We start from the raw sequence: 18,998 nt of genomic DNA on the forward strand, positions 1-18,998 counted from the left end.
GAGGTGGTCAGTTGCGGATGCCGGCACACACGCATTACTTATGCAAGATAATCTTCATTGCATATTGACCACAGCATGCCAATAAATCCCCCTTATGGGGATTTAATTTCCAGCTTTTGACCTCTGGATGAAAAACAAGTGAATCATTTCCTCCTGCTAGATTTACACCAGAGCTGATCTCAATAAAGTGACTTAGGAATGGAGAGAATGGAAAAGGGCTCTGGAAGAATCTTTATGGGTAAAACTAAAAAAGAAGGCAGGGATTTGTATTTGCAACAAAGAAGCAAATACCTCCATGTTACAAAGTCTCGTGGGCATAGTTCATAGGTTTTTGGGGATTCCTTGCTCCTCAGAGCCATGATCAATCACCAAATGTTATCCACCCCGAAAACAGCATTTCAGCCCAGAATTATTGCTCCTGTGAGGTTTTGTATTGTGAGAGGAGGCTGACTAGAAAAAAAAGTGAAAACCCTCCCAACAAACACCATCACCCCTCTAGAGCCCTCAGTCAGACTTACTCTGCTGCTTAAGAAATCACATGTGGCAGCACGGCAGTGACAATACTCTTTATTTGTGATGGTGAAAGGGCGTGGGGCACCGGTCCTTGGCAGACTGGGGCAGGAAAGACATGGGACATTTGGTTCCAGGCTTCCTGGGACTTAGCAGGCATGTGCTCTGCACGCACCCCTTCCTGGGACTTCCCAATGTGCTCGACCCTGCTGGCCGAAGGCTTCCTCCACTCGGGGCTCGACGAGGAGCCGACCTGGCTAAGGCGCCGTGGTGTTCAGAGGCCCTGCCTCAGGTCCGCAGCGACAGAGATGGGCGCTGTCAGTCCCTCTGGCCTTCGTCAGGAGGGCGGAGCTGCCCAAAAAGAGATCGATACAACTCTGTCCTGGAAGACAAACAAAACAAACTGGTTAACTTTGCAAGGTTAAACAAGAACTAAGAAGCTGGGAAATGCCCCAATCGGTTTCTTCAATTGCAAACACAGCCGTGTAATTAAAAATGCATCCCACAGCCCTTACTCACAAATACAAAGGAAGGAAGAACCTAGAAGCTCCGATCAAATAGTAAAATATGTAAATAGTCCGGTGTGGCTAGATACCTGTCTCCAGGGAATGAGTTTTCTATAAGTTTGCCCTTTACAGACAGGCTCTTCAAGTAAGAAAACAAGATTGAATATTTTAATAGGATGTATGAGACCGCCGCATGACGAGGAGGATTCAATCAGACATGGGATGTAGGGGGATATGATTTAGTTTTCATACATTTTCTTGGACTTGGAAGTACTTGAAAAACAATGAAAATGACCCAGCAACAAGATTCCAATTACTATCACATGTGCAGCTGTTTGGTGATAGAAGCAAGGCTCTTCCCCACTCCCCTGGCCCCTTTTATCTATTTTCAATCTAATAAATAATTCGATTGGCTAATTTATTTCTAGAGCTGGGTTTCGAAATTTAGAAAATGATAGTATGCCAGGGTCTTGGGTCCTTGACAACAAAGTATCACTTCCAACCTCTGTTTCTGTTATCAAATGCAACACACATCCAGCCACCTGGCCAAAGCTACGTGTCAAGGCCTGGCAATCTAAAAAGGGGTGGGTTTGGGGTGGGGTCCCTCCTGCCATTGTCACAGGAGCTCCAGGACACTTCCCCTGTGGACAGAGAGCAGGTTCTCCCTGCGGGATCTGAGGAGGGTGGAGAGCCACGGAGGGAGGAAACGCAGCCCGCCTAAGGCAGGTGACCCATGGCTGCACTCTGTGTGACGGCCCGGCCACTAATGCTCACGGAGGGACAGCAGGCACACAGGGCTGAGGTCCTGTACCAGTGAGGGAACGACCCCAGAAGAAAACTGTGCCTGCTGTTTCACACTCTCGAGATCGAACCATAAAAAGACAGCCAGCTGTCGTGGCTAAGAAAACAGGCTTTTACAAGTGGCCTCATAATCGGAGAGCCATCTTCAGCAAATCTGCTTTTCAAAACAAAACGAAACACCAAACCACCACCCCTCAAACAGCTGTGCGGGTTCAGTAAGACTTCAACACAAAAACTCAGGAGTCTGTTTTTGAAGTCCTCTTGCTGTGGCTGTGGTTGTGGGCGGGAACAGAGGTACGATCGTTAGAAAACCCAGCAATAAAAATAGCATATTAAAACTTTTTTTAAAAAAAAGTAAAGATCCTAAAGAAGAAAGTCCAGTGGCCCAGAATGTAGCCAAACCCCATCATACTGGGGACCATAGTGTGGGCAGAGGTGTGTGGCTTAGGAAACCGTGGGTCTTTAGTATTATCACAGGAATCTCCCCCTCACCCTGAACCACCAGCCAGCTCTGAGGCCTACAAAGGCCTCAGATTGACCAGGGGCTCCGTTGTTTCCTTTGTTCCTGTGCTTTGTACACCTGCCTGCTCGGCCTGGCCAGCCGGAGAGCACAAGGCTGGAGGGCGCTTCTGACCAGATGCAAACAAGAGGCAGGCAGCCTCGCTTCCAAAGGCAGTGGCTTCTGAATCACCAGCTCCATCACATGAAAGATGCTTCCCCGTATCGCACCATGGCCTATTTGCCAATAAGCACAAGCCTCTCTCGCCATTTCAACGCAAAAAATTCAACGGCATTAAGGTGGGGGGGGGGAGCGGCCACGACAGAAAGGATTAGTATGGCTTTAAGGCTGCACTGGCTGGCGAGAGGGATTGCTATTCAGGCCTTGGCAATCACACCCTTTCCCACCTCTCCCTACTCCCTGCTCGCCTGCCCCAGACCCCATCATTACCGCCCAGCAAATGCTTTCACTCGGCGCTGCAATCGCAGGGAAGTGCCTGGGCCAAGGCAGCAGTTACTGGCCGCAGCAGGGTTCACATGTCGGGAGCAGAGAGTGAAATGCAGAAACCCATGTTTTGATAGAACATCATTTCACACTCAAGTGGACAAAGCTGACAAACATATGCAGCTGTTAGTGGCAAAGCAACTTGGAAAGCTGAGGGGTCTGGGATCTCAAAATAGTTTGAGAGAGACTAGGAGTAAGGGATTATTCCAATCTAAAACCTCCTAGTAATTGCAGCTCCGCGCCTTCCTCATCACCTGCCACCAATCAGGGATCGTCTCTACCCTCAAAGCATCTCAGACTCCCCCGCCCCTCGAGGCCTCCACTAGCCATTCCAGTCGCTTACCAAGAATACGGTGATGGCCTCGAACGGACTTTCCTGTTCCCTTCTCTGCCCGGCCCTCTGTTTCTCAGCCCCAGCACCGTGGCACCACCGGGAAGAAGCCCCCAGGCTCCAACTGCTCTGCTCAGCGTGGCCCCAGTGCGTCTTTCCCGCAGAGGCTCTGTGCGGCAGGACATGCCAGGCTGGACACTGTGGCCGCTCTGAGCCCCAGAGTTTCACAAAACCACGCAGCCCCCTCACACATTTTGTAAGCTGACACAAAATTTTTCTCAATAAATTTAATAGTTACAGAGGATATAATTACCAGAACATTGTGAATACTAACTTTTGAAATAAAACTCTTACATTTTTTTTTGTAATGCACCCAATGGAATCTATATGCCATACTGACTCGATACTCATCATCATTCATTTAAATAACACATAAACATACTCTTCAACTTGGAAATTTTACAGCATCCTCTCCTTTTTAAACTCGTATTTCCATTTGATTCTTCCCTACAGATTTTTGTCCTAATTGTTTTATGCTTGAAAGTCTTTTATTGATCACCCTATTAATACTTCTTGGCCACAAAAAACAAGTATGTAAATTGAAACACATTTTGAAATTTCAGAAGTTGAAATGAAAGTATTAAAAAATTTTTTTTTAATGTTTATTCATTTTTTGAGAGACAGCGAGAGACAGAGCACAAGCAGGGGAGGGGCAGAGAGAGAGAGAGGGAGACACAGAACCCGAAGCAGGCTCCAGGCTCCGAGCTGTCAGCACAGAACCTGACACGGGTCTTGAAAGCATGAACCGTGAGATCATGACCTGAGCCGAAGTCCGACTGAGCCACCCGGGTGGCCCCTGAAATGAAAATGTTTTAATTTCTTGACACCATAAGGCTCTAGGTAATTAAAAAGTACTTCTGGATTGTGTTATTATTACATAATTATTATGATAAAATCGACATATACCATGGTATAATAAAACATAATTTTGGTGAACATTTAATACACGTAAATATGTAAAATGTTACTGGAACTGCATGCCTTCATGATATGGATGAGGCTTTTCATGTACCCGTGGTGAACAGCATTTAGTGCCAGAATGAAAGAGTGCTCAGCATCCAGTCTATCCCTGCTTGTTGGTTTTTGCAGACACAAGTAAGGAGAAAAGTCATGTGAACAAGTAGATGGGCATCAGAGAGTTTCGTTACAGCAAGGTCACCCAATTCTTTCAATTTCTTCTGAATTACATGCCCCCCCCCCCAATCACATAGTGATCTACCACCAAAAACTGGTTTTAATGATCTGCGAGCTGACAGCTCAATTAGGTTCTCTTGCAATTTTGTTGAAAATAAAGATCTGGGACCATCTGACCCACAGGGACTGGTTACCCAGGCCTAGTGCCCTCCGTTCTCCATCCCACACCAGTACGGAGCCGTGCTCTTGCTGGGGGCCTGGAGTGGGCAGAAAGCCTCCTCCTCAGAGAGGAGGGGCTCGGGCAGGCTGTGTGTCAGGTGAGGGAGACCCACAGCCCCTGCTCAGGTGCATTCCCAAGCAGCCCCACTTCGGGAAAGAGCACACATCTGGAAATCGATTCCCAAAAAACGCGCGTCTACTTTCCCCTTGGGGAGTCTCTGTGCACCCCAGTGTGAAGACTCAGGGGCAGGGGAGCGATGCGTACTTCCCCCAAACCCAGACAGGCGTGTGATGTGGTGCCAGTGCTGGGGGGAAGATAAAAGCATCGGAAAAGGAATATGTCCACATCCCCTTTCCCCATCCCAAGGAAAACAAAACTAAAAATAAAACTAGGTAATAAAAAGGCACCATGGGACAGAGGGTCAGACTGCCTTCTGCTGCATGGAACATTTTTCCCTGCAGCATCTTTCCTAACCAGGATTTAGCCATGCAGAGAAGCTAAACTATCAATCCTTCAGGTTAACCTTGTCTCCATCTGATTCTCTAGGGTAAGTGTATAGTTTAATACTTGAGGTCCCCTTAAGGCTATGCATAATGAACTTGGTTTAAAAAAAAAAAAAAACCCACGTAATTCCTGCTCCCTATCACTTCAAGAATCAAGATTTGAATCACTGAGCTGCACCGCCTTCCCCTCTTTGTTCCCTTCCCCCCACACTCCCAGCCTCAGTGGCCAGTGGGAACGTCCACTGTGGAAAATGTATTAATGTTCGTGTCATGCAGGAGAATAACCCACGGAGTAATTAACAAGACTTGGACCTAAGGTAGAAGGTCGATAGCAGGGGCTCTTCCTTGAATTAAAATTTAACTTACCCTTTATTGCAACCTACAAAAGCAAGTAATGAGCACTAACATTTTTATTTCTTTTAAACTGTCATTTAGGCTGTAGAGGGGATAATTACCTATCTCTAGTGTAGTAAGGTTTTATAACCCTTAGTGAGGCATTTTCTAATTTAATATTTTTACTATATTATCATAAAACCTGTTTCTGGAAAAAAAATGATCATGGATTAGCAGCCATTTTCCATAAAGACAGAATGTGTGTGTGTGTGTATGTATTAGGATTCGGTTTATTTATTACAGGATTCTCCTGAAGACACTCAAAGTACCACAGCTGAGCGATCCGTGCAGCATGGTCACTCGGGTGGTGGGCAAGCCTTGCGGCGGCCCGAGGTGAAGTGGGGGACAGCGTGCGTACAGAAGACTGCAGCCCCAAGTGTGTGCACCTCAGTGTGCTCCCCTTGGTTCCTTGTGTGCACCTCCCACCGCAACACAAACCGGAGCCTTTCATGCTGTTGTTCGGGCAGTCGGCACGAAGAGACACGTTAAACCTGCACACGATCTGTGTGGGGCTTTCAATTTGCTAGGTCAGTAGCTTGCAGCACTGGGATACGGAAACAATTGTACTGGCTGTGCTCCAGAACACCGCACTCCTCCTCCTGTGGCCCGGAAACCCCAAAGCTGTCAAGAACCCCCTCTGTCCCCGTGGCCAGAGGCAGGCACTGAGAAAGCAGCAATGCCACTGCTCCCTGAAGGAGCCTGCACAGTCCCCAAAGTACATCGTGTTCCCCGAGCAAGTATTACAGGCAGGAGCTGGAAGCCAGGCTTCCAAATGTGCCAGTGGAGACAGTATCGCTGCTTTCCTGATTAACATTATACACATAATTTGCCCTTGATTAATTTGAAATTGTTCATTTGTTGCTTTGTGGCTGGGGGGGGGGGGCAGTAGTGTCTTCCTAAATACACAAGACGCAACCCAGAATGCGTCCTGGCCCCTCCTCCTTTCTAGCCTCTCCCTCTCTCTGCACCCTGAGGACCTTGTGCTGCACACAAAAGTGGTCTAGCATTTGCTGCCACTTCACTCAAGCCCTTAGGTAGCCATTTAAGAATAAAAACATGATGAAACACACAAAGGGAAAGAGAGACTAAGGGTTCCAACCAGCAGAATCCTGATCAAATCGAAATCCTTAGGGGTCAGTGTAGGAACAGCCAGAACAGAAATTCACACTGGCCAGCAGGGAAAATCATTGGCGATGTTACTGAAGCCTGCCTTTTTTCACGTTTGTGTTCTGAAAACAATGTACTTACTCGTGCTGTGGAAGCTCATGAACATGGTTAGAGGAGGTCCCTGCCTCAAAACACAACACAAACGTATGATATGCGCCTCACACCTATCTGGATGCCTATGTGAGCTTCATTAGACTTTGTAGGGAATGACGAGGCTGTGAATGACGACAGCGGAAGCTGAGTTGGGAAGGCGAATGGACCCAGTAAATGTGTCTAGTTAGACGGACCTGCTCCACTGGGAGAGATGTGTGAACATTCTTCCTCACACTGAACCCAACTCTGCCATTCTGTGACTGCCACCCATGGGCCCCCGGCCCTCCGGAGCCAAGAGAGAAAACAAAGCTGACTGCCCTTCCCTGCGGCAGCATTTCAATTATTTGACGGCTTCTCCTAACTAAATCTGTTCTTTGCTGGGTGAAAAGAAACAGTTTATTCCTGCTGTGATGAAACCTGGAGTTCTCTCGACAGTAAGGTCCTCAGATCCTCTGAGCTAATCCTGACGCGCCTGGTGCAGCCTAGTTAATCCAAAGTGGGCAGAACAGGCGACTCTATTCCCTCCTCTGTTCTCACACCTCCCCTGCCTTCATGGAGCTTCCACTCTCTTCCAAATATCGACTGAACAAGATATCTTGCCAATTATTCCTTGACCCAGACCAATGACAGCAAACAAAGCGGTACTCCTGCCCCTCTGAATGCTTTGTCATCTGCTCCCCAAAATGTAAGACACAAAATAGTACCTTCCTTTAATCTTTTTCCTTCTGCTTCTTCTGACCCAAATCCATTTCATCCATGTCAGTGACTTTACGAGTGAGAGAAAGTCGCTTGAGAAATGTTTCTGTGGCCTAACAGGGGAAATATATTGATCCAAACGGCAAGCAATTGCCCTGTGCTCCTTGGGGGCTGGGGCAGAGGGTGAACCCCAGCATGTCACAAGAATGGCATCCGAGGCAGACACATGCTGGAACTGGTCTCTGAGACTGGACTGTTAGGGACGCAATCCAAGTGAAGACACACACGCAGCCCTTATAAGGAGGCAGTGTCAGTCAGGACAACAGACAGAAATCACGACAGAAAATTTGGATCCTGAATATAGCCCAAAGGTCAGCCCTTAACTCTCTCCCCTACTCTCCTCCCAACATCCCCCAGCAACAAAAAGTGGTTCACAGGCTCCTTTCCTGAAATCTCATCACAATTCCATACCAAAACCCAACACACACACACACACACACACACACACACACACACACACGCACACGAAATGAGGTTAAAAGAAAAGAAAGCAGCCTTCTCTTACCTAGGACTTATTTCTTAAGAGGATCAAGTTAGCAAAGTACCAGAGAGGACTCCGAGGAGACCCACATCCATCACTAATTACCTAAATCTGGAGACCAGGCAAGTCTCTAAGCAGCCGCGGGCTGAACCGCAGCCGCCCGAATCCGCCACGAGGTGGCAGTACACGACGTGGTTCTAAGGACTCGGCCAGTGGTGTGGCTCGCGGCAAACTGCGCCCATAAATTACCTAGTGTGTCTGCTCTCATCACCATCCTCCCTGGGCTTGAAGGAGACTCTAGAAGGTCTGTTCCAATTCGCTCTTTTGGTCAGGTCAGAACTAGGTCCTTCAAACCTCTGCAAATGCTTTTAGCCCTGCAGCTTTAAATTACAGATGGTGACATGTGGCCTCTGGCCTGTCTCCTAAAGATCAGACAGACTCGAGATTTATAAATGTTCAAGGAAGCAGGTTGAGGGCCCAAACAAAGGAACTGAAAGGCTGGGGAAAGGAAGGCGAGGGCAGAGGGCCAGGGAGGCGAGACGAATGAGGGGTGGAATCTGTCCCGGGTTCCTCACTTGTGCTCTGTTCTGGTTCCCAAGTCGGCTACACTCACTCCACTCGAACAAAGGAAGAAAAACACTTGAAACTTCTGTCATTCCTACCGCTAGCTTTGAGTCTTTCAAATTCTTTTAAAGAAAAATAATTTACCTTGGTGGACTGGCAAAAAATAAGGGTGGTGGAGATGGGGGAGGTGGGGACAGTGGCACTCTAGACAAAAGGGATGTTGCCTCCTTTCCTGTGCATTAATATTCCATATTCCTGGGATGATTTCCACTTTCACAGTTTGACTGTTTTATAACAGATTTGATGCGAGAGAAGACAAATGGCCTCGCTAAGGAAAGACGACAAATCATCTCACCGCTTTTAGCAGGGTTTTCTCTTTATTTTTATTTATTTTTATTCTGTAGCTGGGCCGCAGAGCTCTCTGCCTTGCTGGAGATGTTTAATATTAACGTCAAGCCACCACGATCCCGGCAATAGAGTTGGCCGGTGTTGTGTTTACGGTTTTGTGACTGCTGGCTTCAGGAAGATGAAGCTCCTTGTTCAAACAGCAGCCCCTCTAACAGCTCCTGTTAAAAGCCAGGGGATGCTTCACTGCTTAGACGTGAATCACTTCCTCCAACCGCACTGAAGAGGAGACTGACACGCGAGTTACATTTGTGTCCCTATCAAGGCTGCTGCCCAGCGACCCGGGGCCTGGGGGGCAGCGTGTGCCGCATCTCTCAGCTCCAGTTTAACTCCTACTTTTGGGGGTCAAAACACATGGAAATTAGTGAAGGTATTTACTGGCAACCCACAGAGTTTCAGCAAGGCATTCTATTGCTTCTGGTAATCAGCTGGAGGACGTATTTGACTAAAAAAACCAGCACCATTCCAAACAAAAGCAGTGAGCACCGAGCACACAAACACCAGGCACCTGGTGGTGTGAGGCACTCTGGGCCCTGGGGCCAAGTCCTGACACTCTCCTCCCTGGGGTGCAAGGATCTTGTGCTCTCCCCTGCTCCTCCTCCCTCTTTGTCTTTTCATCTTCCTCCTGGCCAGGGGTGTAGACCTTTTCCTCATTTCTATTCTTGGCTCTCCTCTCTTCCCTCTCCCACTCTCCCCTGGCAATCTCATCCACGCTCTCAGCACTAACAATCTCCGGTGGGCAGGACACCCACGGCTGTGGCTCTGGCACCCTCACCTAGACAGGCATTGCATGCCCTGGCGCGCAGGCTAGGCTTGCTGTCACCTAAACTGCCATTTGTTAATAAGGGCAGCAAATTCTCTATCATTCAAGGCCCACACTTAACTGCTTAATGGCAGGAAGCTACAAAATCACAGGTATCGATACCACATTTTCTTTCTTTTTTTTAATAAATATTTTATTTTTAAAAAAAATGCTTATTTTGAGAGACAGCACACAAGTGGGGGGGAGAGGGGGAGGGAAGGGGGAGAGAGGGAGAGGGAGAGGGGGAGGGGGAGGAGGAGGGAGAGAGAGGGAGGGGGGGAGAGAGAGAGAGAGAGAGAGAGAGAGAGAGAGAGAGAGAGAAAATGAGAATCCCAAGCAGGCTCTGTGCTGTCAGCACAGAGCTCGATGTGGGGCTCCATCACGACCTGAGATGAAATCAAGAGTTGGGAGCTTAACCGACTGGACCACCCAGGTACCCCAATACCACATTTTCTGATTCAAAAAATAAAATATGCCCTGAGACAGAGCTCTGGCTTGGGCAGTTTACTTATATTAATTGATAGAATACAAATTGATGCCCTCCATCTATCAGTCTATTTTGGCTCTTAATAGTATCCTTCAAAGTACTTCTTCCTGGGGCGCCTGGGTGGCGCAGTCGGTTAAGCGTCCGACTTCAGCCAGGTCACGATCTCGCGGTCCGGGAGTTCGAGCCCCGCGTCGGGCTCTGGGCTGATGGCTCAGAGCCTGGAGCCTGTTTCCGATTCTGTGTCTCCCTCTCTCTCTGCCCCTCCCCCGCTCATGCTCTGTCTCTCTCTGTCTCAAAAATAAATAAACGTTGAAAAAAAAAATCAAAGTACTTCTTCCTCTTTTCTGTAAATCAGAAATTTGGAAAAAGGCGTTTTTATTGTTTATTTATTTATGAGTGAGAGAGAGAGTGTGCGCAAGCAGGTAGGGGCAGAGAGAGAGAGAATGGGAGACACAGAATCCAAAGGAGGCTCCAGGCTCTGAGCTGTCAGCACAGAGCCTGATGCGGGGCTCGAACTCACAAACCAAACTGTGAGATCATGACCTCGGCTGAAATCAGACGCTTAACCAACTGAGTCACCCAGGCACCTCGGAAAAAAGGTTTGTCCAAGACACCTGCCACCTAACTTTCCCCAGGAGTAGTGACCAGGACCCCGTGGTCTCCAGATGTCTGCAACAGGACCATCACACCCTGCTTCGTTCATCAACCAGTCACTGAAGCCAGCAGTCTGACAACCGATCCCAGTTAGAAGGCTGGTTTTAAAAAGCCTACTTGCTAAGTGCAAACGGAGTAGTGTGCCCCTCTGTGCCTGGAAGCCGGCAGAGTCTGTTGTGAGGCACGGCTGCGCCTCCCCTGCAGGACGGAGAGGTAGGCGAGGAGGCAGTGTGCTGCCAAGTGCGTGCAGGAGAAAATGCGTATCGATTTCTTCTTTCTTATAAGGGAGCACAAAGCGCTGAAGAACAATTGCGTGTCCCTGCAGCATTTCACATTCCACGTGAGACAAAGGCCCAACCCCCACCCGCCTGAGAAGCAGAGAGGAGAACCACACGGCGCTGCGTCTCCTGGGGGTGTGTCAGCGGCCACCATGCCGTCAGGGTCCACTGCTGGGACTCCAAACACCTCAGGCCATGAACGCCTCCCCTGCCTCTGATCAAGTCATTTCCCTCACTGGGCTGATGCCGCCTCATCTATATTGGAGAAGAAAGAGCCTTCAGTCTTATTTACCTTTTAAGTGGAGGTGCCCAGAGGGTAAAAGAGTTAATGTTTATAAAGTGTTCAGCTCCCCAGAGGGAGACAATGGATAAAACACAAGGTGTGGTTATGGCTCATTCAAGACCTCATTTCCAGGGTAGTTAGTAATAGCTTCCCATTACAAATGCAGAGCTTCCCAGCACCTTGAACTCAAAGTAGGATGAGGCAATGCCCTTTATTTAAATATCCTTTTTTAGTTTGACACTTACTACCAACACTAAAAATAACAATAGGTAACCAGGGACTATTATGCCTTGTTAATGCACACACAGAATCCATTCCAGGGGTGCCTGGGTGGCTCAGTGGGTTGGTCAGACTTTTGACTCAGGTCGTGATCTCATGGTTCATGGGTTCGAGCCCCACGTCGGGCTCTGTGCTGACGGCTCAGAGCCTGGAGCCTGATTTGGATTCTGTGTCTCCTTCTCTCTCTCTGCCCCTCCCCTGTTCGCACTTTGTCTCTCTCTCAAAAATAAATAAACATAAAAAAAAAAAAAAAAAGAATCCATTCCACAACTGTTTCTTCTGAAACCAAACAAATCCTGAAAGCAGTCCAAAAAACTGACCTAAAGCTATAGCTGGTCATGACAGATCCTGGTCTATAGTCTTCACATTTCCATAGTAACTAACAATTTATAGGAGGGCCACAGAAACCAAACCTAGTGTAGATATCACAGCCAAGATAGGCAGGAGGAAACCTATAGTAGAATACAAAGTTTATTTATGTGTGTGCTCCTGGAAGTGATGGAAATACACGAGTATTCCTGAAAGATCTTTTCCCGAGGCTCATTCTCTGTAAAAATGACCTCAAAACCTCTCTAAGTAAAGGGTTGGGAATGAGAGGTCCTAGAGCTGGACTCTTCATTTCTGAGGATCTCCCAACATGGCCAAGAGCTAAGAAGAAAATATAGAGCTGGCCCTCAAGCAGTGCCGTGTTTTAGCATGGAGATGTAACCCACAGCTAATTAGGGCATGGCCTGGTGGTAAATGCGACATGTAATATGGACAAGTACAAAGTGCTAAGGGAGCAGGGGAGAGTATATTAAAGGAGTTAGATGATTTGGAGAGATTTCAGTAAAAGAGGCAAAAGCTTTTCCTCATCTGTCTTATAGGACTGTTTGCAAAAATAGTCTTACCAGCAAATTGTAAATAGACTTATAAGCTGAAAGCCTTTAAAGGCATTTCAGACAGGAGATCTACAGCCAACTCTTTTCAGGTTTGCACAGAAATGGATATGCTTCTGCTGCAGGCAAAGGGACAATGACCTAATATTTACCCATGTGAAAACATGCATTTTGTTTATTATTTAATTTTTTAAAAAGTTTATTTATTTTGAGAGCGAGAGAGCAAGTGGGGAAGAGGCAGAGAGAGGGAGAGAGAGCGTCCCAAGCAGGCTCCATACCGGCAAGTGCAGAGCCCAACGTGGGGCTCAACCTCACAAAATGCGAGATCATGACCTGAGCCGAGATCAAGAGTTGGATCCTTAACCAACTGACCCACCCAGGAGCCCCACATTTTGTTTATTTAAATAACTGTATGGATTACATTTAAAACAGTCCTTCTTAGAAACAAAAATTTAAAAAGAACGTTTCATTCTCAAGACTCTCATGAGCAAGTGCCCAAGTGGCTTAGTCGGTTGAACGTCTGACTTCAGCTCAGGTCATGATCTCAAGGTTCGTGAGTTTGAGCCCCATGTTGGGCTCTGTGCTGACAGCTCAGAGCCTGGAGCCTGCTTCATTCAGATTCTGTGTCTCCCTCTCTCTCTGCCCCTCCCCTGCTCACATACTCTCTCTCTCTCAAAAATACACAAACATTAAAAAAAAAAAAAAAAGACTCTCATAAACAAGAAGGACTATTTTTGCTTTGTAAAGGAGACTGAGCCACATAGGGAAGCCTTCTTTGGGGTGGCACTGGATGAGTGTTAGCGCAAAACACACACACAAGCACTCTCCTGCATCAACCCTCTAGCTGAGAGAGGCTGGCATCAACTGGGAAGAGACCTTAAATAAACGGTTTTGCAAATAATACTTGTGCTACAAAAATGTTATATAATTAAGGCAAGATAAAACTGGAATCAAATTATTCCAAATGTACGAGCATAAAACCTTGACACAAAACCAAGTACAAGATTACAGTAAATATACGTGTACTACTTTGACTTACAAGTTAAACATTCATTTTTTTTCCCTTTTTAAATAGTTTGTTTATTTAAGTAGTCTCTACACCCAACATGGGGCTCAAACCCACATCCCTGAGATCAAGAGTCCTATGCTTCTCCGACTGAGCCAGCCAGGCACCCGACAGGTAAGCATTCTTAGTGAGAAGAAAACCCCTATCAAGCGCTTTTGTGAGCTGTGACAAATACCGTTCCAGAGCAACAAGTAGAGACTCCAGGAAGAGCGAGCCCCCCAGCCCAGTGTGGGATGGAGAGGTGAACCTAGGCCTCCCTGGTGGGGTCGGTCAAGGACTATGAACATTCATTCCAACAGGAAAGGACTGAGGGTGGGAAGGGGTGGTGAGGAGATGCCCCGGTTAAGAGAGCAGAGTCAAGAGACGCAAGCAGGAGTGGGTGGAGGAGGGGCTGTGGGGGCAGCACACGGAGGGCAGGCTGACACTGGTGAGGACCATGAGGGGCAGGGCCGAACAGTACGGCTTGAGTTCTGTAGACGACAAACAACAGAGCAGCTCCTCTGTTCTGGGAAGGTTCACTCTGGCAACAATCCACAGGCCTGACCACATGACACCGAGCTGTTAAGAGCCTGCTGGTGCAACAGTCCACATGGGAAGGAGCAAAAACGGTCGGACTCAAAAAGAAGCAGAAACAGTAAATAGGGACCATTGAACAGAATATTAAAGTTCCAAGCAGATTAAAAGTAAGAAAAAAAAAATCAGATGAAACCAAGGAGAACACAGGTGAATATCTGATCCTTGGATACAGCAGGGCTTGACTGGCTAATCATAAAAGCAATGGAAATATTCTAAAGAAAAAAGGTTTTATATATTTGATTACATAAAAAAGGAAAAATTATATTGGGGCATCTGGGTGGCTCAGTCGGTTAAGCCTCTGACTTCAGCTCAGGTCATGATCAGGTCTGTGAGTCTGAGCCCCGTGTTGGGCTCTGTGCTGTCAGTCCAGAGCCTGGAGCCTTCTTTGGATTCTGTCTTCCTCTCTCTCTGCCCCTCCCCCACTCATGCTCTCTCAAAATATGAATAAACGTTAAAAAAATTTTTTTAAAAAAAGGAAAAATTATCTGTGACCAATAAAAATCATTAACATCAACAGGCAAACAAGATAAGAAAAAAAAATCTGTATGAAATACAGTATAGAACCATAATAGATATTACTCATACAAACTGCAAAGAAAAACTAAAAGGCAAATAAGCACAGTATAAAACAGAAATGTGAATGATTAATAAATATACATACACTTCAAGTTCACTATTAAATGAGAAAATAAACATTAGATACTTAGTTCAGCGGCTAGCACAGTGTAGGTCAGTCAAGTGTCACTTGTTACTAGCTTATAAAGCAGTAAATAACTTTTAGCACATCATAATAGATAACACTTTTGAAACATAACCCTCCATATTAGCAAAGGTATAATGACAAACCTTAACCGGTGAGGGAGCAGGGGCATGCAAATTAGTACAACTAATCAAGATCATTAGGAGGTTTATGCCTTTGATCCAGGAATTACCCTTCCAAGAATGTATTCTAAAGACTCTAGCAAAACTTAGAACACAGATTTTAAAAAAAATTTTTTTTGTTTTTTAGAGAGAGAGTGAGAGAGACAGAGCATATAAGCGTGGGAGTGGGCAGAGAGAAACAGAGAGAGAGAACTGTAGGCAGGCTCCACGCTCAGTGTGGAGACTGATGTGGGACACCCCAGAACACAGAATTCTGTACAAATATGTTCACTGCAGCATTACTTAAAAAGAAATAAAAATAATTAGAAACAATCTAAATGTCCAATATTCCATAATTTAATATTATAAAGCTATTCAAATACCTTTAAAAAAATGGTGTTAAAATGCTTAAATATAAAGTTAACCAGAAAAAGGGATTCAAACATATATGCATATATCTTTATAAAATACACACACAAAAAAATTCTCCAAGAAAACATATAAAAGGGGATTCTGGGTGGCTCAGGAGGTTAAACGTGTGAATCTTGATTTCGACTCAGGTCATGATCTCAGGGTCGTTAGATTGAGCCCCGCATAAGGCTCTGTGCTAGGTGTGGAGCCTTAACATTCTCTCCCTCCCTTCCTCTACCTCTCACATACTCTCTTTCAAAACAAAACAAACAAACAAAACATATAAAAGCATTAATGTTCAACTCTCAATAGCATATAACATGAATTTTTCTTTGTCCTTACTGTATTTTCCAAATTTTCTCCCATATGCATGTATTGTTTTTATTACAGGGGGAAAAAAAGACTCTGTCTATAAAGAAAGTAGGTGACCTGAATACGGCAGGTGTAGAACTATAAAAGCAAGCTGATAGAATATATCAGATTTCAAAGCTGATTATAAGGTTTAGGGTCTTTGTTTAAAAAAAATTTTTTTTTAATGTTTATTTATTCTTGAGAGACAGAGCACGAGCAGGGGAGAGACAGAGAGAGAGGGAGGCACAGAATCCAAAGCAGGCTCCAGGCTGAGCCATCAGCACAGAGCCCAACACGGGGCCCGAACCCACAAGTTATGAGATCATGACCTGAGTCAAAGTTGGACGCTCAAATGACTGAGCCACCCAGGTGCCCCAAGATTTAGGGTCTTTGTAATCAGAAGAAAGTGTAACCATAATGGCATGTTATGCTGTGATTCATACTAAAATGTGAATGAGTTATTACACAAACCTCCCCTATATAAAAAGCATCTCTATTATAAAATTAAAAAAAGGAAAACATTATTTTAATCCAAATAAGCCCCCCCCCCCAAACAAGTTTTTAATTGACAGAAAGGTTCTCGTATACACATTGAGAATGGGGAGAAGCAGCTTCACTTTGGCACATTATCCCACATATCTCTAAAAGCTTGCTCATGTCTTGGAGACAGCAGCAGGTTTGAATTCACATTCCTAAATGCATATACCAGCTCCACTACTTATTTGCTATTTAACTTGGGCAAGTTACTTAATTGCTCTATGCCTCAGTATTCTTATCATAAAATGCAGATAATGTCAACCACTTCAGTGGTTTCTTTTAAGAACTGAATGAAAAGGTACATGAACAGCTTAGCACCATTTCTGGTATATAGTAAATACTCAATAAATGGAATATGATGTTATTACTCTGTGTCATTTCACTGCAGACTTAGGGTGGATAACTCAGAGCAAAGGATGAATGCACTTAGAAACAGAAATGGTCTAGATATCTTAGCAACCTAACGCTGGCTCAGTGATCATTGAGGGAAATACAAAAGTAACGTGAAAACATTTAGCCCCTGCAGGATACTTAGATGTGATTAGTACAATATTATAAGATATTATATTTTAAAAGATAGTAATAAGAAAACACCAGAACTTAAAAACAGGAAGTCCTTAAGAGAAACATTTACATTCACTTTAAAGAATGTGAAAGATCCCTTTGGGGGAAAAAACGGACTCACAATCCTCTGAAGAAATGATAGGAATTTAACCGAAATGAGAACTATAGTCAAGAAACCCCATTTTGAGGAGAGATTTATCTGTTCAGCATCTACAATCTCTTTGTAGAAGATGTGCTTTTATCACTCTGTATCCTGCTTGGAACCAAGGCTTCAATTTGAGAATGCAAATTCACTAGAATTGTGTAAGACTGAAGAGTAGCAAATCAGGAAAAACAGAAAAAAACAATGGCAGTTTTCAATCCAGTTTTAAAACTCTGTGGCCCACGTCTCAGGTTTGAACTTGAGAATATTTCCTTTGTCCTTTCTGACATTACTGGAGGAGGAAGGCCCCAGGCCTCCTATCTCTGTGCTGGACGCCATCTTTAATGATGATGTATGGGGGTCCTTTCCCCTCAGCACTGCTGGGGGGTCAAACATGTGATGCTGCCCGCCTGAGTATCAACAAGCGAATTATAAACTGTGTCAATCCGAGTTAATGCAAAGCTGTAATCCTCTTTAACAAGAGATCAAATCACTGCTGTGAGTTATGTTCATTCTGTAATCTGATAAGAAAGAGAGGGAGCCTCTAATAAAAGAGTAATGGGAGCCTTTAATGACGCTGGTAAAAGGCAGCACCAGTGAAAATATTGCTCTCGTTCCTGCTGATTAGATCAATGTTGCATATTTGCCCGGACTTGTTTCACCTGTCAGAATAACCTGTGTCTTTTTAGGAGATAAGAAGCCTCAGAGAAAGCATCTGTATCTTAACCATTCTTGCTGGCAAGTTTTTAACCAGCAAAAAATGCTCTGTGGAGGGTACTTCTGGGGTTATTAGCTGATGTGCTCTCAAATGCAGAGCAAACTACACCAGAATATATCACCATGATTCAATGCCAAATTCTCTTAAATAAAGGGGTAAAGTAGGCAAAGGGTAGTAAAAAATGGTCTAAGTGACCTCTGGGTTACCAATTAGGGGGAGAAGAATATCATCAGTAGAGTGGTAGAATGTGCCCATATTTAGGGTGCAGACCCACACACACAAAAATGGCAAGGGGAAGATAAATTGCCTGTACAAATTCTATTATACCAAGACACCTCAAGAACAACGTGGCAGTGATGTTGACAAAGCACTTTACAATGCTGGATTACCTTTATATGTTTCTTTTCTAGAACTCCAAATGTAAAACAATAATGTATTTGGTGCCTAGTTTTCATTAAAGGATCCTCTCATTTTTTTTTTAAATTTTGTTTTAATGTTTATTATATATATATATATACATCTGCGTGTATATATATATACACACACACACACACGCAGATGTATATATATATATAATATACACACACACACACACACACATACATACAGCATGAGTTGTGGAGGGGCAGAGAGAGAGGCAGAGACAGAATCCAAAGCTGACTCTAGGCTCTGAGCTGTCATCACAGAGCATGACGTGGGGCTTGAACTCACCAGCTGTGAGATCATGACCTGAGCTGAAGTTGGACACTTAACTGACCGAGATACCCAGGAACCCCTCTTTGTTCTTTTGTAATGCCAGCAAGCTTCATAACAGGAGTAGGGAAAAGTGTTTTTTTATTGTAGGGGAGAAAACGGGGGCTAACATGGAAAATCTTAGTTTCTATTGAGAATTTCCTTAAGTTCTTTGCAAAGGAACGGGGAACCTATAAAGTGTTAATAGTGTTACCATTTTTGTAATAAGAAACAAAGCTTCAAACAACAACAAGAACAACAACAAGTTTCTCAAGAAAATGCAATAACCTAGCCTTGTAACAGAGGGTACTAGAATTGGGTTTATATAAGAACAGTTGTCTGAAGCAGCAGTTAATGCTGCAAACACCAAGTTTCTTTGGCGCATTCCAGCTGCTAGTTGATGCTGAGACCCGCCCCCCCCCACCCCCCCCGCCATGCTGACAGCCAGAATG

General features: G+C 45.2%; 1 protein-coding gene across 2 annotated transcripts in view; it reads right to left on the reverse strand.

The window, feature by feature from the left end:
• Positions 1-550: 550 nt before the first annotated feature.
• Positions 551-18,998, reverse strand: part of AATF (apoptosis antagonizing transcription factor) — a 105,174-nt gene continuing 86,726 nt past the window's right edge. For both annotated transcript variants that reach the window (XR_006962303.1, XM_047080883.1), the window contains one exon: positions 551-892. Coding sequence is in view for 1 of the 2 variants with exons in the window: in XM_047080883.1 (XP_046936839.1) it covers positions 829-892 (64 nt within the window). In the remaining variant the exon portion in view is untranslated. The remainder of the gene's footprint in view (positions 893-18,998) is intronic.

Source organism: Lynx rufus, unplaced genomic scaffold (assembly GCF_022079265.1).
Source record: "Lynx rufus isolate CCGP_SWC_20201006 ecotype Redwood Valley unplaced genomic scaffold, mLynRuf1.p SCAF_18, whole genome shotgun sequence".
In the NCBI taxonomy this organism is placed as follows: Eukaryota; Metazoa; Chordata; class Mammalia; order Carnivora; family Felidae; genus Lynx; species Lynx rufus.